Source organism: Lepidochelys kempii, chromosome 1 (assembly GCF_965140285.1).
Source record: "Lepidochelys kempii isolate rLepKem1 chromosome 1, rLepKem1.hap1, whole genome shotgun sequence".
In the NCBI taxonomy this organism is placed as follows: domain Eukaryota; kingdom Metazoa; phylum Chordata; order Testudines; family Cheloniidae; genus Lepidochelys; species Lepidochelys kempii.
Window position 1 is genome coordinate 51,253,355 of NC_136380.1, and position 25,665 is coordinate 51,279,019.

Consider the following 25,665-nt stretch of genomic DNA (forward strand, 5'->3'; position numbering starts at 1 on the left):
TTCTCAAAATTATTGTGAAGCCAGTCAGTCTATCCTTAGATAACTAAAGACAATGGGCAAAATAATTTTACTTCTGGTCAGGTGAAACCTGTTTAGTTGTTGTTAATAACCAGCCAGTTTATAATTGTACAAAGTAACCTATCTTAACTGAACTTAAATCAGTTACTTAGAGGAAGCCATGTAAGGATCTGCCTTAAAACAGGCCAATTACAAATACTGAGAATCTTAAATCCATTAAATCCCACTATTTCTCTGCTTACCGCTGTTAAGCCCTGTCTCCTGTCCAGCAACATATGGTCTAACCATGTGGGGATAGATTCACAAAAGGACTAATGTGCCTAGCTCCCATTTTAGGTACCTAAATTCGAGAATCAGGCCCCATGGGGATTCACAAAGCCCCAGCTCATCTGCCCCTGAATGCTGTAGGCACCTAAATTTGCTCATTACCTACATTTTTGCAGTAGAAGTTCCCTAAGAATCTCTGTTTCTGCTTGTGAACGTGCACATTGCAACCCCACACCAGGCATCTGTGAAACCAGAGTGATTCATGTACCAGGAGAGATTGAAGGAGCCCCACATCAGACTGAGCCATAGCCCAGTGTCAAGGGCACTCACCTGAGAAGTATCACATCCCAGTTCAAATCCATTCTTCCTCTCATATGGAGGGCGGACTTGAACTGAGCGTTTCCTACAGGTGAGGTGAATACCTTTACCACTGGATTAAAAGTTTTAGGGGGTAGATCCCCGGCTTCTTGCTAAAATTGCATGGGTATCTCATGAAGATAGGGTCTGCAGTTAGGAATCCCAAATGAAGGGAGATGCATCCCTGCAGTCTGGGCTTAGGCACTTACCTCCAAAAGAGAGGTGGGGTTTAGGACACATGCCAGCTTGACATCTTCCATTGGCCGCTTTAGGTTAGGGCCCTATCTCCCTCCATTCCATGAATAGGGAAACTAGGTACCAAATTCAGGCTTTGTGAAATCCAGTGATTTTCTAGGCACCTAAACGATAGGTGTCCTTGTGCTTAAGTTTCTTTGGGAATCTAGCCTTTGGTGATTACCTGGAGAAACTGTCAGTATTTTAAGTTGCAATAGTATTTTCATATCCCAGTAAAACCTTTTTAAGAATTTTAAATCTAATCCTTTGGCATGGTCATATTTAACTTTCTCTTACAATCAATGTTGAAATATTGGGGAGGTTTCCTTGGGTTGATTTCTTTGTGAATCCTTCTCTATTTTTGCTGTAGAGGTGGGCAGGATGAGTGCTTGCTGTTTAAGCAGGGTAGCAGCGGGCCTGTGGGTGGGTGTGAGGGATGTGAGTTTTTATGCTTTTCTTCCTATTTTCATGACATTATAGAAGAACACATCTCTTTCAGACTTATTTAGAATCAAGTTGGTTGCTGTCACTTTTTCATTGCCTCATGCCTTAGGTAGTTGGCTTAGGTGACATGTTCAGTTTCTGCATACGCAGTCTGTTTGATGAATATGCATATTTTTGTTGCCTTTCGTCTTCCAATTACATTTGTTCTTTTATGTAAAGGTTTTATATAAACACTGAGAAAGTCTTCAGCTTAAATAGTTCTCAATGCAGATGCTGATTCTTTAATAATTTTGAAGCAATTATTTTCTTGTTTTCCTGAGTTGGGTAGTGAGTTGCTTGAGTGCTACCAGTAATTAATTTCCCAATAATACAAATATTCTATACTTAAATGTCTTCTTACATTTGTAATTAGTTTATCAAGATTATTTGATTCCATGTTAATAGATAAAGCATTTTACCATGTACCGAGCAATGATACTAGGAGCTCTGTATTTATCTAACATATTGGTAAGTATGTATTTCACAAATGTGCTTGCCATTTCAACATTTAAGAAATAACCTAGAGGATTAAAACATTTCAAACTACACATCTTTTTCCTGGAGTTTTAAGGACACAAACAGAGGGTTTTATTTGAAAAGAGAAAAAGGGGAAGAGTGGGTTGGTGTAGGCCTACTTTACCCCTGTGTTTTATGCTTTGATAAGGACTTCAGTGTTGCTTCTCTTTGAAGTCCTTCTTGTGTTTACCAGTTGCAGTCTTTACAGTTAAAAGTCTTATCAAATATTTTTATATAAAACATCAGTCACAGTAAACAAGCTTACATCCATTTTTCAGAACGTAGAATAAAAGAAATTGGCATAGAAAGTTAAAAGGTTTTCTGGCTAAGGAGGGGTTGTCTTCCTAACATTTGCTTTTCGGTGGGAGACAAACACCCCCCTGGAATTTCTTTGATTAGCCTTGTACACTTTGTAACATAACTAGCTAAACATAATACACCTCTACCCCAATATAACGCGGTCCTCAGGAGCCAAAGAATCTTATCGTGTTATAGATGAAACTGTGTTATATCAAATTTACTTTGGCCTCGAGCATTTCCATTATTAATAGTCACTTCCCACCGCCTGACTGACCCCTCAGAACCCCCAACCCACCCCTGCTCCTTGTCCCCTGGCCGCCCCCTCCAGAGACCGCCCCATCCCTAATCACCCCCAGGACCTCAGCCCCTACCCAACCTCCCTGTCCCCTGACTGCCCCGACCCCTATCCACACCCCCATCCCCTGGGACTCCCACGCCCTACCCAACGCTCCCGTTCCCCATCCCCTGACTGCCCTACCCCCAGAACCTCCAAACCATCCAGCCCCGCCCTGCTTCCTGTCCCCTGACTGTCCCGTTCTCCCCCTCCCCGAGATCCTCTGCCCTTTATCCAACCCCTGGGCCCTGGCCCAGCACCCTTAAGATGCTGCTCAGAGCAGCATGTCAGAGCCAGACACGCTGATGTGCTGATTCGCCGGAGCATACAGCCCTGCCACCCAGAGCGCTGCTTTAATGTGTTATATCCGAATCCATGCTATATTGGGTAGCGTTCTATCAGGGTAGGGGTGTATGTATTTTTATATTCAAGCATCCTGGCAGCTATGTATTAATATTCAGTAAATGTGTAAACAAGTTCATATCTACCTAATATTAAAAATAACTTTTGTAACAATTGAGGTCTGTCCACCACAGAAAGAAGTGAGAGAAACAAGAAAAAAGTTAAGAAAAAAGTCTCATTTCAGAGGACAGGCCACCTCTGTGTTATTCTCAGTGTTACTAACTCTCACAAATTTGTAATAAGTAACATGATTTTGGCTCCTGCTTCAAGCCATCAGATGCAAAGCTCCAGTCTTCCCATGACTTACAAGTAGCAAAATCAGAGAGAGACTTTTCTCTACTGGTGCCCTGTAATCTGAGGGAATGTACAAACCTATAAACCGTGAACTCTCGTCCACCTCTTTTGCTGTTAATGGGCCCTTCACAATCCTTATTCTGAACCCAAAACTTCATACTGTTACCTTGGGGAATAAGAGATGCAGGGAGGGGGATTACTATCATTCACCCATTTTACAGATGAGCAACTTGCATAAAATCTGTTCTGGCATTTCTGGTAATAGAACCCATGTCTCCAATCTGATGAACCCATGTCTGATCCACTTTGTCACGTAATCTTACCAAAAAAAAATAAATTAGGTGTTTCTGAGACCTGCACTAACCCGCTCTGGTTCTGTCACCTCTGGTGGAGAGGCCACATGTTAAGGATTAATGATTCTGGTATTGCTTCAATGCTAAAAAGTATAGTTTATTAGCCTGAGGCTCATGCTTTTTAAATCCAGAGGTCCCATGGTCAATCCCAGCAGAAGACCCAAACAGAGGGGTTGTTATATTTGGCTATGCTGCTCATAGCCAATAGATCACATTGTGATCCCAGATCCAGGAATAGAAGCTCAGAATCCTGATGCTGAGCATTCTGCTGTCTCACAAATACTTACGCAGTATACTAACAAAGTATGTGTTCTCTCTCTCTATGTACTCATCCACACACATGTTGTCCATCTTACTATCAAGTACTCCTATATTGCTGAAGGAGAAGAGGTCTGTGCAGTGGTTCTGAAGGCTGTTTATCAAACCCTGCTGGTGACCCATGTGGGGATGAAAAAATATACACACACATATATGTATACAAGTTAATGTGAGGAGCCTGAAGTAATTGTTGGAATGATTTCATATTGCAAAAAGTATTTAGAAGTGAATTTGGGTGTTGTGCTAATATTTTTCTTGTTGTATTTTTAGTGTTTATATTTGGGGTAATGGGAGCTGTCCCTTTAAGAGCAGGAGGTGGCAACTTATTATAGAGTGTGTTTGAGACTCAGGCAAAATCTCTCCCTTACATTGCTCTATCTCCAGAGAGTGGAAGAACCTGCCTGTGTAAGCTCCAAAAAGGTCAGCATGTGATTTAATAAGCTTATCTTACCAGAAAGTAAGCCTCATTCTCTAAAGTGTTACATTAGCATTTACTGGGCACTGGATGCCTCAGGACATTGCTAATGAGATATAGAGCTTTTCACCTGTAGATCACTAGTTTGAATCAGGTTCAGCTCAGCAGAGATTAAAAGTTACTCCCATCTAATGGAAGTTTCATAGCCACTAAATGATTTGAGTTGCTTGGTCCTAGTGCCAGCTCCCACGTGACACAATCTAGTGCAAAGCATGGGATGAATTTATCTTCTTTCAGGCAGGGACTGCCTCTTGCTATGTGTTCTACAGACTCTAGTACAGTAGAACCCTTGTTTTGTGTGGGTCTTCTATTGAGAGGTCCTGCAGCAGGAATCAGAATTGGATTACTCTTGATAAACTTGTGAAAGATGACAACACTGTAATTGTGTCTCACACATTGGAAACAGGGAGGATGATTTTAAAAAGGTCAGAAAATAAACCATGGTTTAACTTTTGGCTCAAAAATTGAGATTATGGTGGTGTTTTGTTTTTGTTACCTCATAATCTTTGAGGTCTGACTTATTATTTTTGAACTCTGGGGATGGCAGTACTACATTCCAGAAAATAAGGCTGTGTTTGCATTAGTCCCCCTACTAGCATCAAAGCCAAATGAGACTCATAAAAGAGGCAAATTTACAGCAGCAGAATCCAATTTACTTAGCTTCCCTACTTTCCAGTATTGTTGTACCCAGTCTAGTATTAGGCAGCTGGTGTGCTGTAACTGCTGTGATCATTGCTTATTCTGCTGTTCATAACTATCTTACTGTTCCCTTGTGCTCCTCCCATCTGTTTGTTTTATCCACCTGTTGAGTTGTCTTGTTTTAAATTTAGATTGTGATCATCTTGTGGCAAGGCACTTCCTGCCTCTTGCCAGACTTAGCATTTCCCCCTCTGGCAGTGCTGGGGGCTATGGTAAATCAGCCCCACTCTGGACAGTGGGTGTCTTCCTCCTCTGTTATTCTCTTATCAGTATTTTCAAGGTAGGCCTCCAGGCAGGCACAAGGAGTGCTCCTCCAGCAAACAAAAAGAAACCAATTTTCAAACACAAAACAAAGGGGGACACTTTCCCTGCCCCCTCGCTGGGCATGGGGGTGCGGTGTTGTCGACCTGTTGTTAGCTGAGGTGTCCGTCCTTTCCCTAAACAGGGCACTCAGTTTTGGTTGTTTCCTCTGTAGGGAGAACTGCCTCTCACCCTAGAGAAGCCTATATCTGTGCTGCCACTAGTCCTGCAGCAGCTTGTCTCTCCTCCCCTTCTCTCACCAGAGGAAGGGTTTTTAAAGGTTTCAGGCAGCGCTTTATTAGGTTCTGATGTCCCTATTTGACCTGAGGTAACCCCTTCCCAGCTTATAGGAAAATGGTCCTTTATCATTCTAAGGCTAACATATCTGCCTTCCACCACTCTCTTGCACCCCTGCCTTGTGAGCCCTTCCTCCCAGCCATTGTCCCCCTGTATACCTGGAGCCAGCTGTGAGATTTGCAGCTGGTTCACTTTCGAACCATGCTGAGGGCACATACGTATGCACTCATGCTCCATACTCTCCATATCCTCACCCTTGTGTCCCACCCCAATACTAAGTGGAGGAACCTATTGCCATCTGTTGTGGGTAAGGAACCCTAGTGGGCTAGTCTGTATTCCAGCCTGGTCCCACGGCCTGCCGAGGATGTACATGGCATGTACCTGGCGCGGTTCATCTCTATACGCGATGCCTGTTCCTTTTGCTGCATGAGCGAGACCCTGGCACACGCCTACCTTGAGCGCGCCTGGTTGCCCCCCCTTTTCCGGCTCCTCTGGGACCTGCTTTTGCGGTTCTGGCTGCACTTCTCCCCCCCAGCTTCTAATTTATGCACACCCCATCCATGGCCCCATGAAATTGTGAGACCTCTTCGTCAACCTCCTGCTAACGATGGCCAAAGTGGTAGTCTATAACACCTCGGAGAGCATGTTGGCTGAGGGGATGGTCTGTGACTGTGGGGCCTATTTCCGTTTCTCTCTCCATTCACGTATCTGGACAATGTTCCTCTGGACCGTGTCTGCTGGCTTCCTTGACATCTTTGAGGAGCAGTGGGCGCAGTCCGGGGTTCTCTGCTCGGTGTCCCGTTCAGGTTCTGTACTTTTGACCCTTTGACCTTCACACCTGTCCTTGTTTTCTCTTTTGTTGTCCCCCATATTTATTTGAGTCCCAGCCTCAGTAGCTCCTCCCCTTAGGCTGCAGAAGGAGCTGTTAGCTGCAGGCAGGCTTGCACCCGCCCATTTCCTAGAACCAAACAGAACCACTCTTTTGCAGTTGCCTAGCCTGACTTTGACCCGATCTGTTTTGGATAGGAACAGTTTCTGTTCTGTTTGTATCATGCCTACCACAGAGCCTTAGCCTCTCGGCAACCAGAATACCAATAATAAGTAGCAGTAAACTATGGAAGGAGGGAATGTTTTTTTCAGTGTTTGGCCTATAACCTGACCGCAAACAGAGTTTTGATCATCATCTGCTAAAACATTGAATGGCTCACCCACATCTCTAGGTATGTTAACAGGTATTGGAACATAAATATGAAGCTAATCTTTCTATGAGTAGGTTCCCAGTACCTGTTAGTTTGGGACACCTTCCTGCAAATCACTCCTTAAAATCTGTTTCTCCTAGAAATTCTTCCTGTCTTTTTCTTCTCCTCAGTATCACACCCTTGGCTGTCTCCCATGATTTAAGTTTTGTTTTGAGGTTCTTTCATTATAATCTCTCAAGGGGAGGTTCAGTGCCTTAGTGTAGACTTTGGAGAGAATACTGCTTCCACAGTGTGGAGAAGTAGACTAGCACTACTCCGCCAGTGGAACTCATGTGGGTTGACATGAAGAGGCATGAGGAGATGCATATATCTGAAGTAATTAGGGGTATGCTTTCTGTCCATAATGATGCAAGTACATAGCATATAGCATTGTAGGACCTTTTGGCTCGAAGCACAGTATCACTGTAATAATTCATGCGTCTGTTGATGTAGTTTCAGGCTACTACCTTGAAATCCAAATTCATCTCGGCATTTTATGTGGGAAGAGGTCAGTTGCATGATAGCATAAAACATTCACGTGTATAAAAATATTTTTCTCTTTTTAAAAGGCTGCTTCTTTTGGGTTGGATCTAATAACAATGTCCATATCTTCAAATATCCTGTGTAAGGCCGAGACTATATTTCAAAGACCTCAGAGACTAGAAAATGTGCTTCACTGTGGTTCTTAATAATGTTTTATCCATGAAATGGGACAGAAATATAGCCACTGAAATAAAGAATGTTGTTTTGTGCAAGTTAAATTGTTCCTGAAAAAGTAAACTAGGCTATTTTATTTATACCACACAAATTGTGTGCTAGGCATCACCAAAAAGATGGGAAAGATGCAAGGGAGTTTTCCAATTTAACATACAATAAATTAGTATAGGAGAAGAATGGGGAATCAAAAAGAAGAAAGGACAAATGAATAGACAGTGATGTTTATTGCATCTTATTGTTAACCTCCATTGAGTTTTTTAGATTTCTTTTTTATAGTCTGTTGTTCGAATGGAGAAATACTGGTTATAAACTATTGTAGACAATGTATTTTTAGGTGGCATGGATCTATTATTTTATTGAGCTGCAATTTCTCTTTGATTATGTAGGATTAGTCTTTCATGCAAGTAATGCCATAATCAGGTTAGATTTTTTTTTAAAAAATCCTTCTGTATAGTGTTCCATCCAACTGGTATAACTTTGATGGCTTAGTTATTGTTAACCCATAATAGATTTTCATTGCCTAACATTTGATGTTTGTGTGTCTCTGTAAAAACTGTCATTAGTTTTTCATTGAAAAGGAAACATAATCACATAAGGAATTTTGGTTATATATAATATAATTCTGAAATGTTTATATGTTATCATTTGCAGATACTAACTTTCATGTAGTTAGTACAGTACTCAATATACTGCAAGAAATGCAATCCCTTGAAAATGCTACTGGCAGTAAGATCAGGCACATATAGTACATTTAAAAGGTGGTGTTTTTTATTTCTTCCAGAGGGTCCTCGACCATCACAGAAAGAAATCATATCACTCCGAGCATTTATGCTTCTGTTTTTGAAACAGCTTATATTGAAGGTAAAATAATCTTATTTGAGAATGTTAGCAATTTAATAAATGTAACAAACTCAAAGGCCCAAGGTAGATATTTGATAGTTTCTAATGAAGCACTTGATACATAATTCCTGGCAATTTTTTTGACTAAACCTGATTAATGTTAACATTGGTCTGTGCCAATAATACTTCTAAAAACAAACAAACAATCCCCTTCTCCCCCCCCCCCCCCCAAAAAAAAACCTCGGACCTACCCTGAATGCAATGAATGTTTAAGATATTTCATGTCAGTCATACTACACTGCTTTTATATCTATTTTAACACATTTATTTTTAGACCAAAAAGGTATAGACTCCTAACCTGCTGCTATAGAGTTCTTTAAAGCATTTGGGCCAGTTTCTCTACTCTGCCAAACTGTGGTAGAGATCTAATTGGTACAAAAAGGGGAGGGGTCAGTCAGGAAGTTACCTACAGCTTCTTGATTCTCTATCTGGCCCTGGTACAACTTAGAGTAGTCTTTGAGTGCTCTTGTGTGTCCCAGATGACACATTGTAAGCAGTGGATCATCCGTCATTTGAGAATAACCAGGGTGCAGGGTTCAGTGTGTTCTGCCCACACCCCTTCTCTCATTCTTTCTTTCTCCAGATATGCTCCTTTTTTCGGGAACTGTTGGAATGGGCTGTAGCTGGCAATGCTAGCTTTGTCTGCTGTAGATTTCCCCCAACACTACAAATCCCGTGTAGTGGGGACAGGGACAAATCTGTCTCTTTTGCACTGTCCAAGTGGTAGATGGGGGAGAGGAGAGGAGAGAATCTAGCCCTCTGACTTTAGCTGGTACTTCATTCATAAGATAATTCTAGGCATTGTTAGTTTTTAATGGTATCCTATGTTAGAGAGACTTTGTAGGCAATAGGTTTCTTAGTCAGAGTGTGAAGAATGTAAGCTCTCTCTGAAGAAATATCCATTCTTTTTTAGGATAGAGGAGTCAAGGAAGATGAGCTGCAGAGTATATTAAATTACTTATTAACAATGCATGAGGTAGGTTTCTATAATTACTTATCTTTTACTGTAATCAATTGTACCAACTTTATGGAAAGCATTCAATTAAGAATATTTTGTAAAAAGATTTTGATGCTTGTCACACAGGATGAAAATATTCATGATGTGCTGCAGTTGCTAGTGGCTCTAATGTCAGAACATCCAGCATCTATGATACCTGCATTTGATCAAAGAAACGGGATACGGTAAGAAGGAGAAATGGCAGCATACTTCTGAAACTAATCTCCCTCCAACCTGCTTCCTTTCCCACATACATAAAAAGTGCAATTGCTTGCTTTTGGAGTACAAATACATTTATGGAATATACTAAATCTAGCATTTTATTCTTTCGAAATATGAAAGCTTTTATAACATGTCATGGGGAGATTTAAATGGAAATATTTCAGCTGGGCTCCTGTTTATAAAACTAGACATGCTTGGGGATAAATTATTTTTTTTATTTGCAATTCAATCTGGAATATAATGTGCCATTCTCAAGGTACACTGAAAAATTCAGATATGGGTATGAAGGTTCCCTTTTCTTTTAACTGTTACAGGAGACTATTTTTAGCCATTTTTATAAACATTTTTCTGAGTTAAACTTATATTCATATTCTCTCCACAAGCTGAAAAATGTTGTCTCTACAGTACATATGTATGTTTGTCAGTAATTTATAATTGAGTACAATAAGAGAAACAGTGCTATCTTGACATTTTCCTATATCTAATATAGTAACAAAAAAGGTCAATATTTTAACACAATAAATGTGTTTTAATGTGGATTCTTTGTCTTGTGATATTCTGAAAAATAATTTCAATATGACTGAGATACTGTGTAGAAAAACCAGCTACTAACCTGCACATCATCTGTTTTTTTATAATAGTTTAGTCAAACAATGTCTTAAAAATATTAAAATCTTCCTGGAAGTCTTTATATTCAAAACTGTTTAATTAGCAATGCCAATCAAAATCAAGAGGTGGGATCCATCTAGCTATTGCTAGCAGAATTTAGTTTTCTGTCATACTTTTGTTCATCTGTGATTTGTTCAGTATTTTTTTCTGGCTCTATTCCAACACTTTTCTAAGAGGAGGCCCCTTATATGGTGAAGGGCCAATTGCTGAGCTGGAGGAGTTAAGTCATCTTAAATACCAAAGAGAAATGGTGATTTATGGAAAGGAGAGATGGGAAAAGAGTAAGGGGAGTAACTGGTGAACATAACATGGTTTAGGTAACCTGCTCCTCTTCCCCTGGAGGCCCCACCCCCTAGCTGAAGCCAGAGCAAGGCAGTGGTAAGAGCCGCCCAGGGAGCCACAGGCCACTGTGGGGAGACCTGAGCCCTCTACCTGCCCTAGGCGTAAGGTTGCCAATTTTGGTTGGAAATATTCCTGGAGGTTTCATCACATGATAATCTTTAATTAAACATTCATCTTTAATTCCTGGAGACTCCAAGTTGATCCTGGAGGATTGGCAACCCTACTTGGGTGGCACAGTCTGGGGGTGGGGACATGGGCTGGAGGCTGCTCTCAGGCACCCCAGTCCCTCCTCAGGGCAGGTGGAGGGTCTGGGGTTCCCCCCTGGGACCCGGATTCCCTGGGCAGCTCTTAATATGGCCCATCTCTGGCTTCTGGCCTGGCTAGGGGATGGGAACTCAGGGAGAAGAGAAGGATCATGGGCAGGGCCATGGATAGGGGCCAGGCCTTGTGGTGAGGGGGGGCTAAGGCCCCCCTCACCGGGAAGAGGCTGCCACCACCGTCAGGGGCTGCACTTTGCAGCTGTGGAGCTGTCCTGCTGAGAAGCGCAGCCCCTGTCATCGCCACTCATGCCTGCCTGAGGCTTGCAGTTTGGGGGGCAGTGCAGCCCCCGTCCCGCAAACTGCGCCCATGTTTAAAAGGTGGGCTGGCATGGCCCTCCAACTTTTAAAAGTGGGGGGCTGCTTCTGGCACCCCTGGCATAGATTGAATACATGTAGACTTTCATAAGGCATTTGACTTGGTACTATACAGCATTCTGCTTTTTTTTTTTTAATTATGTAACATTGATTAAGAACAGCTAAATGACAGATTTCAAAAAAATAATTAATTGAGGAATCATCATTGGTGTTTCTCGGGTGGTTCTGCAGGGAGCACTACTAGGCCTGACACTATTCAGCATTTTCTTCAATGATATGGAAGTAGATATAAAGTCATTGGTGGTGAGATTTCTAGATGACACAAAGCTTGGCAGGGGGGTAAATAATAATGAGAGCAGTCGTACAGAGCAATCTGGATCATTTGGTAACCTGGGCCCATTCAAAAAAATGTGTTTTAATACAGACAAATGCTAGGTCATATATCTAGGGGGATAATGCACACTGTGCCTACAGAATGTATTCTGGAAAGCAGTGACTGAAAAGGATTTAGGAGTCACACTGGATAAGCGACTCACCATGAGTTCCCCAGTGTAATGCTGTGGTGAAAAAGGCTAATGCAATCCTTGGATCAGGGTAGTTAGGAATAGGGATGTGACTTTACCTCTGAATAAGACATTAGTAATATCAATTTTAGAATACTGTATTCTGTTGAAATACTGGAGAGGGTGCAGTAAAGAGCCACAAAAATTATTCGAGGGCCTGAAAGTGAGTGACTTGCAGCTCAATCTGTATGGTTTCAGAGTAACAGCCGTGTTAGTCTGTATTCGCAAAAAGAAAAGGAGGACTTGTGGCACCTTAGAGACTAACCAATTTATTTGAGCATACGCTTTCGTGAGCTACAGCTCACTTCATCGGATGCATACCGATATGCACGATATGCATACCACGGTATGCATCCGATGAAGTGAGCTGTGGCTCCCGAAAGCTCATGCTCAAATAAATGGGTTAGTCTCTAAGGTGCCACAAGTCCTCCTTTTCAATCTGTATGGTTTCTCCTAAAGGGGACTGAGAAGTGACTTAGTGTACAAGTAGTTTCAAAGGGAGAAAATACCAGCTACTTAATGAGCTCTTTAATCTAGCAGACAAAGGCATAACAAGAACCAATGGAAGCTGAAGCCAGACAAATTCATATTAGAAATAAGGAACAAATGTTTAAAGTCAGGGTGGAGGCTGTGGTTGTCTCGGGGAAGGGGCAGGGCCACTGTGGCTCAGGTGTCCAGTGGCGGGTTGGCGACAGCACCAGGAAAGACTAATTATACCCACTGCCCATGGCAGAAACCATTAAAAAAATAAATAAAAAAGGCTTCCAGGGTGGGAGAGTGAGTGTCAAGTGTTGGTAGGAGGGGAAGAGGAGTGCTCTGTAGTTTCCTGCTGTCTCATAAAACTCCTGAACCTGGCTTTGGCTAACTTAAAGGCCTAATTGTGGAATTAACCACCCATCTTGAACACAGCAAAACTGTCGAACTGCTCAAAACTGTTTTTTTGTTTTTGTTCCAAATGGGACTTTGGCTGAAGGAAGCAACCCTGAGTCTGTGGAACCTTGGATTAGGTTGAAGGGGGTCTTGTTCGTTTTTCTCCATTTGGACCAATAGTCAAAGGAAGAAGCCTTTTGACTGTTTAATTTCATTTGGTTGAAACTGAAACTATTTCCCCTCCATTTTGGGACCTACCTTAAAGGGACCATGACCACAATCCACGAGCATAGCTTGTGATCCCACCATAATACTGCCTTTGTATGTTCCTTTCTTAGCTTTTCTTACTATTTTATTGTTTAGTTTCACAGTACTATGAATGATTCCGTGGAAATGGCTGGTGTTGTGGTGGTAAACTGAGAGAATATGCTGACTGATGTTTTTTTTTTTCATTTTAGAGTCATTTATAAATTACTGGCTTCCAAAAGTGAAAGTATCTGGGTGCAGGCTCTGAAGGTACTGGGATATTTTCTCAAACACCTGGGTCACAAGTAAGTGTACTGTCTGAAGTAGTGGTATAAAATGATTATAATTTTTCTTATTTGTAATATTCACTTTAAAATACAAAACATGACCCTAGAAAGTGCTTAGAATGCATTAAATGCAGTGTCTATGATGACTAATTTGCAGATTCTGTTGTTTTTATAGATACACAGTGAGGAAAAATATCTAATTTTCAGATTAATTTCTTACTAAATAGTCATTTCAAAAGGTAGAAAACATTGTCTGGTAAAATGTAATTGATTGTGATAATAAGTCTTAAACCAAAATTGCTTTAGAAAACAAAACAAAAAAACCCAGTAATGCTGTTTATAAACTAAATGTATTGTTCTCATATGGCCGTACATCTCTGAAAGTGCAATATATATGAAATTCAATGTTTTATGGATCATTAAAGATTGTTGGTCAGTCATTTGCATTTTCAGTTGCATTAGGAGTAAACATCTGGGAGGAACTACATCAAAACATTTTTAAATGATGATGGAAATAAATAAAATTGAAGAATAATAAAACATTCTCATAAAAATATTAGCTATCACTGTGCTATACAAATACAGAAGGAACAGCAAATGAAGTATGTAAATGGTGATAAAAATTAAATACAGAAGTAAGATGTAGAAAGTGAAATAAGTGAAATTTAGAATGAGTCGGTGCCATGTAGACAGATTTTGTTTAGTTTCCCAAATGCTATTTTGACAAGCCCCAAATTATTTCTAATGTGCTATTATGTGGTAATTTACATTTTCAAAATAATGTTCATACACTGAATAATTAATCCTCAACATCCTGCAAGGTTAAATAAATTATTAATCCCTGTTTACAGATGATGATACTGCGCTAGAGGTTAAATGACATGCATGGAGTTACACATATGCATCAGTGACAGAGCCAGCATGAGAACTCAGGAGTATCTGGTAGCAAACCCTCTGCTCAGTGATCTAGGCTACCCTGCCTCCCTAATTTCATTCAAGTAGCTACAACCATATTGATGGCACGATTATAGTAGGTATGGTAGAGTAGCATCAAGGAAAACTGTATGACACAGCAGAGCCAAGCACTTAATCATTTGGAAAGTAAAATCTGTATATACAATAGGTAATTTTTACCTAGCTTATTGTGCTTCATACATGACTCACAAAATGCTTTAGATTTTGATCTGGATAACCTAAAAAGAAAAAAAAATAAGGTATGCTTTTTTAGGATAATTTTTATTTAAATTAAAAAGGCCAATGTTTATGACAAGAATATATACTCTTTTTTTTTTTCTTGGAGTGAGAATGTTATCTGGCTTCACTTTTCAGTATTACCTGAAATTTCAGGGTAGTGATTTAGGAAGAATATAAGAGGGAATTTTATTAATAAATGTGGGATGCAGGGATAAGAATTTTAGCTCAACTTGATGATTAATTCTGACACTTTAGAGATGGTGATTGGCCTAGTTAAACAATTGAGTTATGAGAAGAAAAAACATTTTGAATAAAGAGTGTTTCTAAGATTTCTGTCCCTGGGAAAAGTAAAAGTCTAATTTAAGGAAATCTGCTGTGGAATAAGACACATAACAGGTAGTATGTTTTACACAAAAGCTGAGTCTTTCATAGTGTTCGATAGTAGGAAGTTATGATCTGATGAGGAGCTGACATGAATAAGAAAAGTAGATAGATAGGGACTTTGAGTTGATGGACATGTCATTTGGAGAGACATCCAAGGCTGAAACTAACAATATGATATTCCAGAAAGAGAATGTAGATGAAGAAGAAAAATAATGATCAACTCCATGATGAAGAGGCTTCATGCCTTCATCAGAAATGAGGAAGTGGTTAGAAAAGTAGGAATCAATCTAGGACAGGATATTTGTAGACACTGTTTTTTCCTGAGGGCTCTAGGATTGAATGATCAATAAAGTACACCCACTTAACTGAGACATGGTTAGTTGTGGAAAAGATGCCTAAATGGAATTTTTCTCAAGGGATTTATAAGTCCAAATTGCTGTTGATAATCGTATTTTGTATTTCTAATTTGCATTCCACCTGAGGATCTCAAAGTGTTTTAAAAATATTACTGGCTAAAACCTCAAAACACTTGTGTTACACAGGAGTTATTTCCAATTTAAAAATGGGTAAAGAGGCCTGAAGCAGTTGTGATTTGTCCAATAACCATATTGTGACCAGGCTAGTGAATTGACTACAAAATTGTCCTTCTGCTAATAAATCAATGGCAAGCTCTGTTGCTTCCCAGGAACACTATAGGACAGTGATTCTCAAACTTTTGTACTGGTGACCGCTTTCGCATAGCAAGCCTCTGAGTGCAACCCCCCTTATAAATTAAAAAGTTTTTTATATATTTAACACCCTTATAAATGCTGAAGGCAAAGCGGTGTTTGGGGTGGAGGCTGACAGCTTGTGACCCCCCATGTAATAGCATCATGACCCCCTAAGGGGTCCCGACCCTCAGTTTGAGAACCCCTGCTATATGAAATGAAGGGTGGGATTTTCAAAAGTGCCTAAAGGAGTTCTTCCACTGAAAATGTTGGTTGCCTAAACCCCTGAGGCTCTTTGGAGAATCCAGCCAATTATGGCTGCATCAGTAGGGACTCCATAGTTAAATACAAATCAGCGCATCGTTAGAGAAGAAATAAAATCCCTTCTGTTTTGCACTTTAGTTACTGAATTTGCTTTCCAAATTTGATGCCATAACTCTTCATAAAAGAATTTTCTGTTAATTTTTTAGTGAATCTTTACAGCTGAAATATTGTAAAATGCTACCATTTTGAAATTTGTCCTGTTCATATCACATTTTGGGCATTTGAACAGCTAAAAACCCACAATCCTTATAAACACCAAACCACACACATGCATACCTGTGCGTGTCTATCTGATTTTTTTTCTGATATCTTGGACTTGGACCACTTCTGAAGTTTTAAAAGTAAACAGTTATTCTCTGGTAAAGAATAATTGTTGTGAGTAGTGCAATGATTAGCCAGAAGAACTGCTGAGTTCTGTCAATCAAGTCATTTTTTCTGACACCGCAAGCTTGATTCACCAGCCACAATCTGCATGCACCTCTAGTGAGCTAGGGAGGAAGTCTGGGCAGGGAAGAGACTTGGGGGGACTAAAGAGTTTGGAGAAATAGGATTTATTAGGGATTTTTTGAGACCCAAGGGCAAAGCGACTTGTGTGTAATATGAGCCCTGAGCTAGAGAGAATTATGGCTTTGCTGAAGCCTAGGGTGGAGGGGAGCCACTCCAGCTTTCTGGCCCATCAAGGCAATAGTGCCGTGGGGAGATCTTGTACAGCCTCAGTACAGACGTATTTGACTTTCCCCACACACAGCCTTGATCTCTTCCTCCACCAACCAAAAGCCTTTATCCCACCCCCTCCCCCCACTCTCAACCCCATTTTCTGTTTATATGGTACACTATGAAACAGTACCATTGAGAGGAAAGAGGAGGAGGAGGAGGTGGTGAGCAGATCTATGTGGGGGATTTGGATGGGTGAGATTGTGGGGGACAGGGAGGAGCAGGTCTGTGTTATGGGAGCATGGAGATAAAGTGAAATTTGCACTAAGTTGCTGGTAGTAGGAGAAGATAAAGAGAGGTGGTTTGTCTAAACATGTAGACTTAACTGTCACCATAAAATACACCCATGTTTATGCATACATTGACTTTAACTCTGTAATTTTTAAGTACAGAAATAACTTTAGAATAATCTCTAACATAAATCACTCATTCTCATACATTTTTCCTAAACATTACAGAAAAGTGACACTATTTGTAGTTCTACACACACCAGTACAAAACCTCATATGAAGCTACACACAATGTAACTTTCAAAAGCTGCATCAATATTAATAATTAAAACACATAAACATAAAGCTATTTAACATTGCAGTAGTTCGTAGGTGTCCATTGGCTCTTTAGTAGAAGAGTCAAGATAGCTGATGCTGAGCAGGGGAACTAATGGATGAGTGGAGTGTAGATGATATGTTGAGTGGCTTAATTGATTTTTTCCTTCCTATTTATGTTTTTTGTTGGTTGGCTATTCTAACTGCCTTAATACAAAGTCAACAAAGCTGTGTGTTGCCTCTCCCCCCAGTTGTATTTACTTGATTTTTGTTTTTGTACAGAATATATGTTAAGAGAATGTTCACTTGCACATTTAAGCACAAGTCAGGAAATTTCAAAATTAAAGGTGCACACATTGCCATAAATATGTCCCCTTGTGTGTGCATACCACAATAGTTAAATTTTATGAAAACATATGGTTTCTCAAATACATTGTCTCAAGCATGTAATATGACCATATTTGCAGTTGGGACATTGAATGGGCTGGTACTGGGGTGGTACTGAGAATTTTCTTTCTCAGGTGCTTGGCAGGTGACTCTTGCTCACATGCTCAGGGTCTAATTTATCACCATATTCAGGCTCAGGAAGGAAATCCCCCAAAGTCAGATTGGCAGTGATCTTAGGGGTGTTCATCTTCCTCTGCATCATGGGGCATGAGTCACTTGTGAAGATCCTTTAGGTATATGTTACTACATTAATTCCATGCCACTGCAGAGGCTTCAAGAATTGATGCACCTCAGTCCCTGTTCTCGCCTGTGGCACAGAATAATTTAGTCTCTTGTAATATTTTGGTCTAATTTTAGTTGTTGGGCTTGGTTGGATAGTGTTTAATGGCCTGTGACATAGAGCACTGGTCCCCAAACTGTGGGGTGAGCTCCGCTAAGGGGCACAGAGGAACACTCAGGGAGTGTGAGGCAGGGCCCGGGCCAATGCCCATTAGGGGCAGGGAGGGACACCCAGTTCCAGCCCCACTCCACCCCCAGACGAGCTCTGCCCCCAACCCCATTCAGCCCCCAGTCCTGCTCCGCCTCCAGACCAGATCCGTCCCCTGCCCCACTCCACACCCAACCCCACTCTGGCCCATGCCCCAGCTCCATTCTGCCCCCAGACCAGATCTGCCATCATTCCCTCTCTGCCTCCAGACCAGTTCTGTCCCCAGCTCCACCTTCAGCCCAAGCTCTGCTACTGAGGAAGCTTTGGCTGTGCAGTAATTGAGGTGAGGGGTGTGGACAGATTCCATTAACGGTAAAGGGGGGCGCACCACTGCTAGAGATGAGATCAGAGTAGATGACCTGGTTGTCCCCTCTGGCCTTAAATTCTGTGGCACAAGTGTGGTAATCTGTAATATTTTTCTTCCTTACACTAATTTCATACCCCCAGTGATCCAGTGTACCTTTAAAATGTTGGGGTCTAAATTAGCTGTTATCACTCAAGAAGAGATCTTGGAATCATTATGGATAGTTCTCTGCAAACATCCACTCAATGTGCAGCGGCAGTCAAAAAGGTGAAGAGAATGTTGGCCATCATTAAGAAAGGGATAGATAATAAGACAGAAAACATCATATTGCCTCTCTATAAATCCATGGTACGCCCACATCTTGAATACTGTGTGCAGATGTGGTTGCCCCATCTCCATGACTGGGACTCTTCAGTTAGGAAAAGAGATGACTAAGGGGAGGGTGGGATATGATGAAGGTTTATAAAATCATGACTGGTCTAGAGCAAGTAAATAAGGAAGTGTTATTTACTCCTCATAACACAAGAACTAGGGGTCACCAAATGAAATTCATAGGCAGCAGGTTTAAAACAAACAAAAGGAAGTATTTCTTCACACAACACACAGTCAAACTGTGGAACTCCTTGCCAGAGGATGTTGTGAAGGCTAAAACTATAGTAGTGTTCAAAAAGAACTAAATAATTTCATGGAAGATGGGTCCATCAATGACTATTAGCCAGGATGGGCAGGTATGGTGTCCCTAGCCTCTGTTTGCCAGAAGTGACGGGCTGAATCACTTGGTGGTTATCTTTCTGTTCATTCCCTCTGGGGCACCTGGCATTGGCCACTGTCAGAAGACAGGATACTGGGCGAGATGGACCTTTGGTCTGACCCAGTATGACCGTTCTCATCAAATTTCTATGCAAGTTCTCCTTTGTAAGATAGGTGCTCACAAAACTTCTTAAAATGCCTTGGTACTATACATTTTCTTTCAATGAGCAGCAAATCCTTCCTTGGGAGCAATGTTAGTGAGAAGTCAGTTAACTATGAAGCCAATATTGCTTTGAACACATGTAGTATATATAAGCCAGTAAGTTTTCACTATTATTCTTTTGTATCCTCAATCTGTAGTATGTTACATACACCTGTACTGTGTTCATATAAATGACTCATGAACTCCTTGCTATGTACAGAACAGTACATAGTACTACAAGATGCTACGCATGTATTTAAGTTGTTGAAAATTGTATTATATATTATTATTTCAGAAATACTGTGGTATGTAATTATGAAACTAAAGACTGAACTGTAATGAATATACACAAGAGGCAGAGATAAGATTGCATTTCCTGACTCTTTAATGGTTAACCATGCAACTTTAATATTTTATCTGTGGCTTTTTTAAAAGAAATTTTAAAAAAAGTCTGAAAAAAATAACAAAAGCATGCTATGTTATATTTATTCTCATCTCTCTTGCGAAAATTGACAGAAATATCTGTGAATTTAATAAATTAGAGATATTTGGCTATATACCACCAGAACACTTTGTCCAACTTGCCTTTGTAGTTCCATAGAGGAAAGTCATGAAAACTTTTCTATTCTAAGCATTTTAGATATGACCACTAACACTCTTTATCCATTATATATTGTTTTAATCCATATTGTACCTATTCTTCCATATAGATTGTAAATGCTTCTGGATAGGGAGTTTGCACTTCATTTTCCATATTTTTTTCTTAAAGCTCTGTGTAGTTTTATGGCACTATACAATAAGTACTGTGCATATTTATGGTGCTATATACATGTTTAAACATAATACAATTTGGGGGATTGGCTGAATTTCCCTGATGTTTTATTTGGGAACCAGAGCTTCTTCCTTCTCTACTTTTAAGGTATAGTTTGTTCTGACTTGTGTTACAATATGCTAAAACAGTATTCCACTCAGCTGGAATTTCACAACTCTTCAGAATTTTGTATTGCTCATACTGGACTTTTTTAACAGTAATATATGAGAACTGTTTTATTGTCTGTATGAAAGAAAGCCGTGCACAGAGACTGACAATGGTAATAAAACCCATAAATGTTAAAGTACCTTTCTTGGAAGACATATGGAAGCACAACACTGAGTCCTGTGAGGGAAAGGCAGTACTTCATGTTGCTCATCAGTCACCCATCTGTCCAATGTAGGGACATCCTTGACAGATTTGGTGGGGGAGGGGTACAGCCTAGTCTGTCTGTCCTCTACCAAAGAAAGGTGTCTGTGATGAACATCTTTGAGGGCAAGAAGGTTTACAGGTGGTTACATACAGGAACACATCCTGCATATAAAACTACATTCTCACAACCATTAAGTATGGCCAGAACAACTTAAATGAATTTTCAGAAATAGCTTAAAGTAATAGGCAACATTACGTGCTTAAAGAAATAATAAACAGTTTAAAGCATAGATATTATAAAGTCTAAAGTTTGATGTAAAATGTTTTTTGATAGCATGAAAAAAATGTTACTTCTCTGGTTTTGCAGTTACTTATAATCTTCAATCCGTTTTACGTTTTGTATTTTTATGTTCTTTCCTCCAGACGAAAGGTTGAAATCATGCATACCCATAGTCTTTTCACTCTTCTCGGAGAGAGGTTGATGCTGCATACAAACACTGTGACCGTTACAACATATAACACACTTTATGAGGTACCAATTACTTAAACATGCAAATAATATTTATTGCAAAAAATGTGTATGATTAGAAAAATGTTTATATGAATCTGTATTTAAAAGATCCCAATCTTCAGGTCACTATGACTATATTAAAATCTGAAATTTTAAAAGATCCTCTCTGAATCAAGCAAGTACTTATCATGTTTGTTTAGATTTTTTTCATAAGCACTGTTATAATTTTTGCAACTTGTCTGTAAAGCTTTACATACGCCTATGGCATTATAGATGGAGCTAGAAATGATCTTTTATTTAGATTGTTAAAAATTTTCCTTTATAAAAGAAACCTTTGAGAGCTCTAAAACCTGTTTTTGCAGCAGTCTTTTGAAATTCAGTGGGAGAAATCCCTAGGGCTATTGTTTCTTTTTCTGGGACCCACCAAATGACCCCAGGGGTCCATACCCTTCGCTGGTGGCAACATAGAGTATAGGAACCTCGCAACTCCTGGTACTGGGCCTCCGGGAACAAATTGTATGGTGAATTACAATCGGATAATGAGTTAGGTGGTGTATGGGACTGCTGCGTCATTTGCTTTAGAAGTTGTAAGGTATGTACAGAATGAGGCAAAGAATTGCAGGAAGAGAAAGGTTGCTGTTGTGGTTGCGGGTGACTGTGACTTGAGAGGGCTCAATTGTCACTCTGCGTATGTCACAGACGTTGTATATGATGAGCAATCCAGTTAAACGAAGTTTTGGCATACTAATTGTGTATTCCTAATTTTTGGAGTGCACAATTTGAAACACCTTGATTTTTCAGAAGTGCTGAACGCTCACAGCTGCAGTTGAATTCGGAGCAGTGTATGCTCATCTCCTCTGGCAGTAAGACAAAGTGATCTGGAGGAATGAGCACAAAGCTGGGAGTGAGGAGTTCTTCTTTGAGTGCCTATTTGTATTCCACTGTAGGTAGGCATGCGGTCCAAGAATTCCTGTGAGTAGTGTCTGTTGGTCTGTGCCTGTGTCCCTGCTCCCTTTGTGCTCTACACCCAGCTTATAAGGGGCAAGGCGGGGCAGACCATCCACCTCTTCAGTTCCTTCTTACCACCTCAAAGCCTGAGTCAGAAACCTCCAGTGTCCCAAGCTGATCCTTTCTCTTCTTCCTGTAAATATTTAAAGTTTTAAATTATTCTTAGTTTTTCTTGTTAGTGTTTTGATCTTGTTGACCAGTTTTAGACTCCAAACCCTGTGCTCCCAAAATGGTATTTTGAGGATGCCCAAGAGTCTGGGCTACAAAAATTGCATTTTCTCCCCCCGCTTCTTTTTGGTGAGCAATGATTATTAGTGTTGCCTCTTCTCCACCAAATTCAATTTTTGACCCTCCTTTCCCAGCCTAATTCAGCAGGCACTAAACTTCAACTTCACAAACCTGTTATAGAGCAGGCAATGAATCCCCATTCATACCCCGGCCAGGGAGACCTTCCTGAACATTGGCCAGTGTCAGCAGGGAGCAAGATCCCTAGTTCTATGTCTGACTCTGGAACTGAGTGGGATGAGCCCTTTGTCTGGCCCCCTCGTGGGCGTAAGAGACACTCTTACAAACATAAAAACAGATCCCCTCATAGACCATCTAAGGGGAGAGACCTGCCTCGACTCTGTCCAAGTCAGGTGAGCCCTCATGCTCAAGCCATAAGAAATTAGGTCCTCCTAAGCTGCATGGGCATGTTCAAAAGACTCATAGGAGTGAAAGTTCTTCAGTAGCAACCTCCACATTGACTCAGAGGCTGACTTTGGTGCTACCTAAAATGAAACACTGAGACCCAAAAGATCGGGAACTACTGGTACTGTCAAAGATCATGAGTTGATTACCTGAATTATTTTATCACTGTCCATACAAGCCACCTTGCAAATAACAAAAGATGCATCTTCCACTTCAGCTGTGGCTACCCAGCCTCACCCTCCAACCAAGAGATATTTTTAACATGACACCAGAGATGTCATCTCTGCCTATTACCAAGATTCATTGGGGAACAACTAGCAAAATTTTCCCAAAACTGGACAGTGAGAACAGCAGACAAGTACATGCTGGATATCCATTACATCTGTACCATAGAGTTTCTCTGCCCCCCTCCTCCAAAACCTCTTCCCTGTCCCTTCTCAGGGACCCAGTCTCATAAGGCTGTTCTCCTTCACGAGGTACAATCTCTTCTCCAACGAGGAGCAATACAGCAGATACCCCCTCAATATTGAGGGAAATGGTTCTATTCAAACTATTTCTTCATTCCCAAGAAGAAAAAAGGCTCGTGACCCATTCTCAACCTGTGTCAATTTCAAAAACTGAAATTCCACATGGGTACATTAGCATCAATGATACCATCCCTACAAAAAGGCACATGATTCATGGCTCTTAATATGAAACAGATATGCTTTCATTGTGATTATTCATCCCTCTCACAGATGGTTCCTCAGCTTTGTGGTGGGCCCACACAACTATCAATACAGGGTGCTTCCATGCGGGCTCACTACAGCTCCCAGAATCTTCACAAAAGTGTTCTTCATAATAGCAGCTCAGCTGGGACAAGGCTGCTTCACTGTCTTCCCATACTTAGACAACTGGCTTCTAACCAGCCAGTCTCACCTGGAAGTTTTAATGTCAGCTTCATCACTGATGCACTTTCTAGTATCCCTGGTAATTTGTAAGCATGGAATAGTCTATCTTGACTCCAAAACAGGCCATAGACTTTATAGGATTGACACTGGATTCAGTCAAAGTGAGGGCATACCTCCCACAGATTTCACTCCATGGGCACTGTGATAGACCTGGTTACTCACAAACTTCAGTGTGTAATGTACCTTACTCTCCAGGGCCATATCCCAGATTTAACCTTTATTGCCGGTAAGCTGGCTCCAAATGGTATGTACACCAAACACACACAGCATGAATACCATAGGGACAGTTCCTTCCAAGTGAGGGAATGGTGGAGGGATGCTGGACACGTGTGCATAAGAGTTCCATTTCTATCTCTCACATCCAACAAGATAATTACAAACCTCTCCCTGGTAGGATGGGGAGCTCACATAGTCAATCACATGACACTAGGATCACTCTGGCAGCCAGAATGCACATCAATCTTCTGGAACTGAGAGCCCTACAACAAAGCATTCCTACCATTCACACAATCCCAGCACATCCTGATAATGTCGGACAACATAACTACTGTTTTCTATATAAATAAGAGGGAGAGACTGCTCTTTATAGAAGGGGTCAACTTATGGACCTACTGTATGCAGAACTACGTTAACCCTATCTACAATGTACCTCCCAGACACCAAAAATGTGCTGGTGGACAGCCTCAGCAGGCCTTTTGCCACCTATCACAAGTGGGAATTACATGATTCAGTAATAAACAGCATCTTCACTCAATGGGAAACAGGAAAGGTAAAGTAAACTGCTCCAGTGAGTAATGGTCCTCTCCTACCTTGGACAAATCACTTCAGTTATGTCTTCTCTCCCATTGCACTATTATCTCTGGTTCTATTGAAAATTTGACAAGACAGGGCCTAAGTCATCCTCATTACCCTCAGGTGGCCCAGGCAATTTTGCTTTCCACACCTCCTACAAATGTCATTCCCGTCCACTTAATATTCAAATCTTTTCAGATTTCTTGATCCAGAAAAATGGCATGGTCAGACATCACAACCCCAGTGCTTTCTTCTCATGGCTTGGTATTTGGATGGGCACTGAGCCTAGAACATTCCTGTTCTGAAGCTGTGAAAATTATTCTCATTAGTAACAGAAAAGACTCCACTGGAAAATGTAATCTAGCCAAGTGGAAACCTTCATCTGTCTGGGCCCAGAAAAACTATACGTCTCCAGAGGCACTTGATATTCCCACAATTTTGGATTATATTCTTATCCTCAAGATTATGGGCTTTTCCCTTAGCTCCCTGCAAGTTCACTAGCAGTAATTAGTGTGTGTCACCTCCCAGTAGATGGTTCCTTGATATTTAGCACCCGATAACAGTCAGGTTGTTGAAAGCTGGTCAGAAACTTTCCAGCTGCGAAGAAACCAGTCCCCCAAGGGGAATCTTACTTTGGTGCTGTCAAGTTTCCTCCCCCACTCTGAACTCTAGGGTACAGATGTGGGGACCTGCATGAAAAACCTCCTAAGCTTATCTTTACCAGCTCAGGTCAAAACTTCCCCAAGGTACAAAATATTCCACCCGTTGTCCTTGGACTGGCCGCTACCACCACCAAACTAATACTGGTTACTGGGGAAGAGCTGTTTGGACGCGTCCTTCCCCCCAAAATACTTCCCAAAACCTTGCACCCCACTTCCTGGACAAGGTTTGGTAAAAAGCCTCACCAATTTGCCTAGGTGACTACAGACCCAGACCCTTGGATCTTAAGAACAATGAACAATCCTCCCAACACTTGCACCCCCCCCTTTCCTGGGGAATGTTGGATAAAAAGCCTCACCAATTTGCATAGGTGACCACAGACCCAAACCCTTGGATCTGAGAACAATGAAAAAGCATTCAGTTTCTTACAAGAAGACTTTTAATAAAAATAGAAGTAAATAGAAATAAAGAAATCCCCCC

The 25,665-nt window shown here is 40.9% G+C and overlaps 1 protein-coding gene across 6 annotated transcripts in view; it reads left to right on the forward strand.

Annotated features, from left to right (window-relative positions):
* Window positions 1-25,665, forward strand: part of NBEA (neurobeachin) — an 848,497-nt gene that overhangs the window by 290,154 nt on the left and 532,678 nt on the right. For all 6 annotated transcript variants that reach the window (XM_073341812.2, XM_073341823.2, XM_073341834.2 and 3 more), the window contains exons 14-18: window positions 8,384-8,463; window positions 9,416-9,478; window positions 9,587-9,684; window positions 13,259-13,351; window positions 20,998-21,106. In XM_073341812.2, the coding sequence (XP_073197913.1) occupies window positions 8,384-8,463; window positions 9,416-9,478; window positions 9,587-9,684; window positions 13,259-13,351; window positions 20,998-21,106 (443 nt within the window). The remainder of the gene's footprint in view (window positions 1-8,383; window positions 8,464-9,415; window positions 9,479-9,586; window positions 9,685-13,258; window positions 13,352-20,997; window positions 21,107-25,665) is intronic.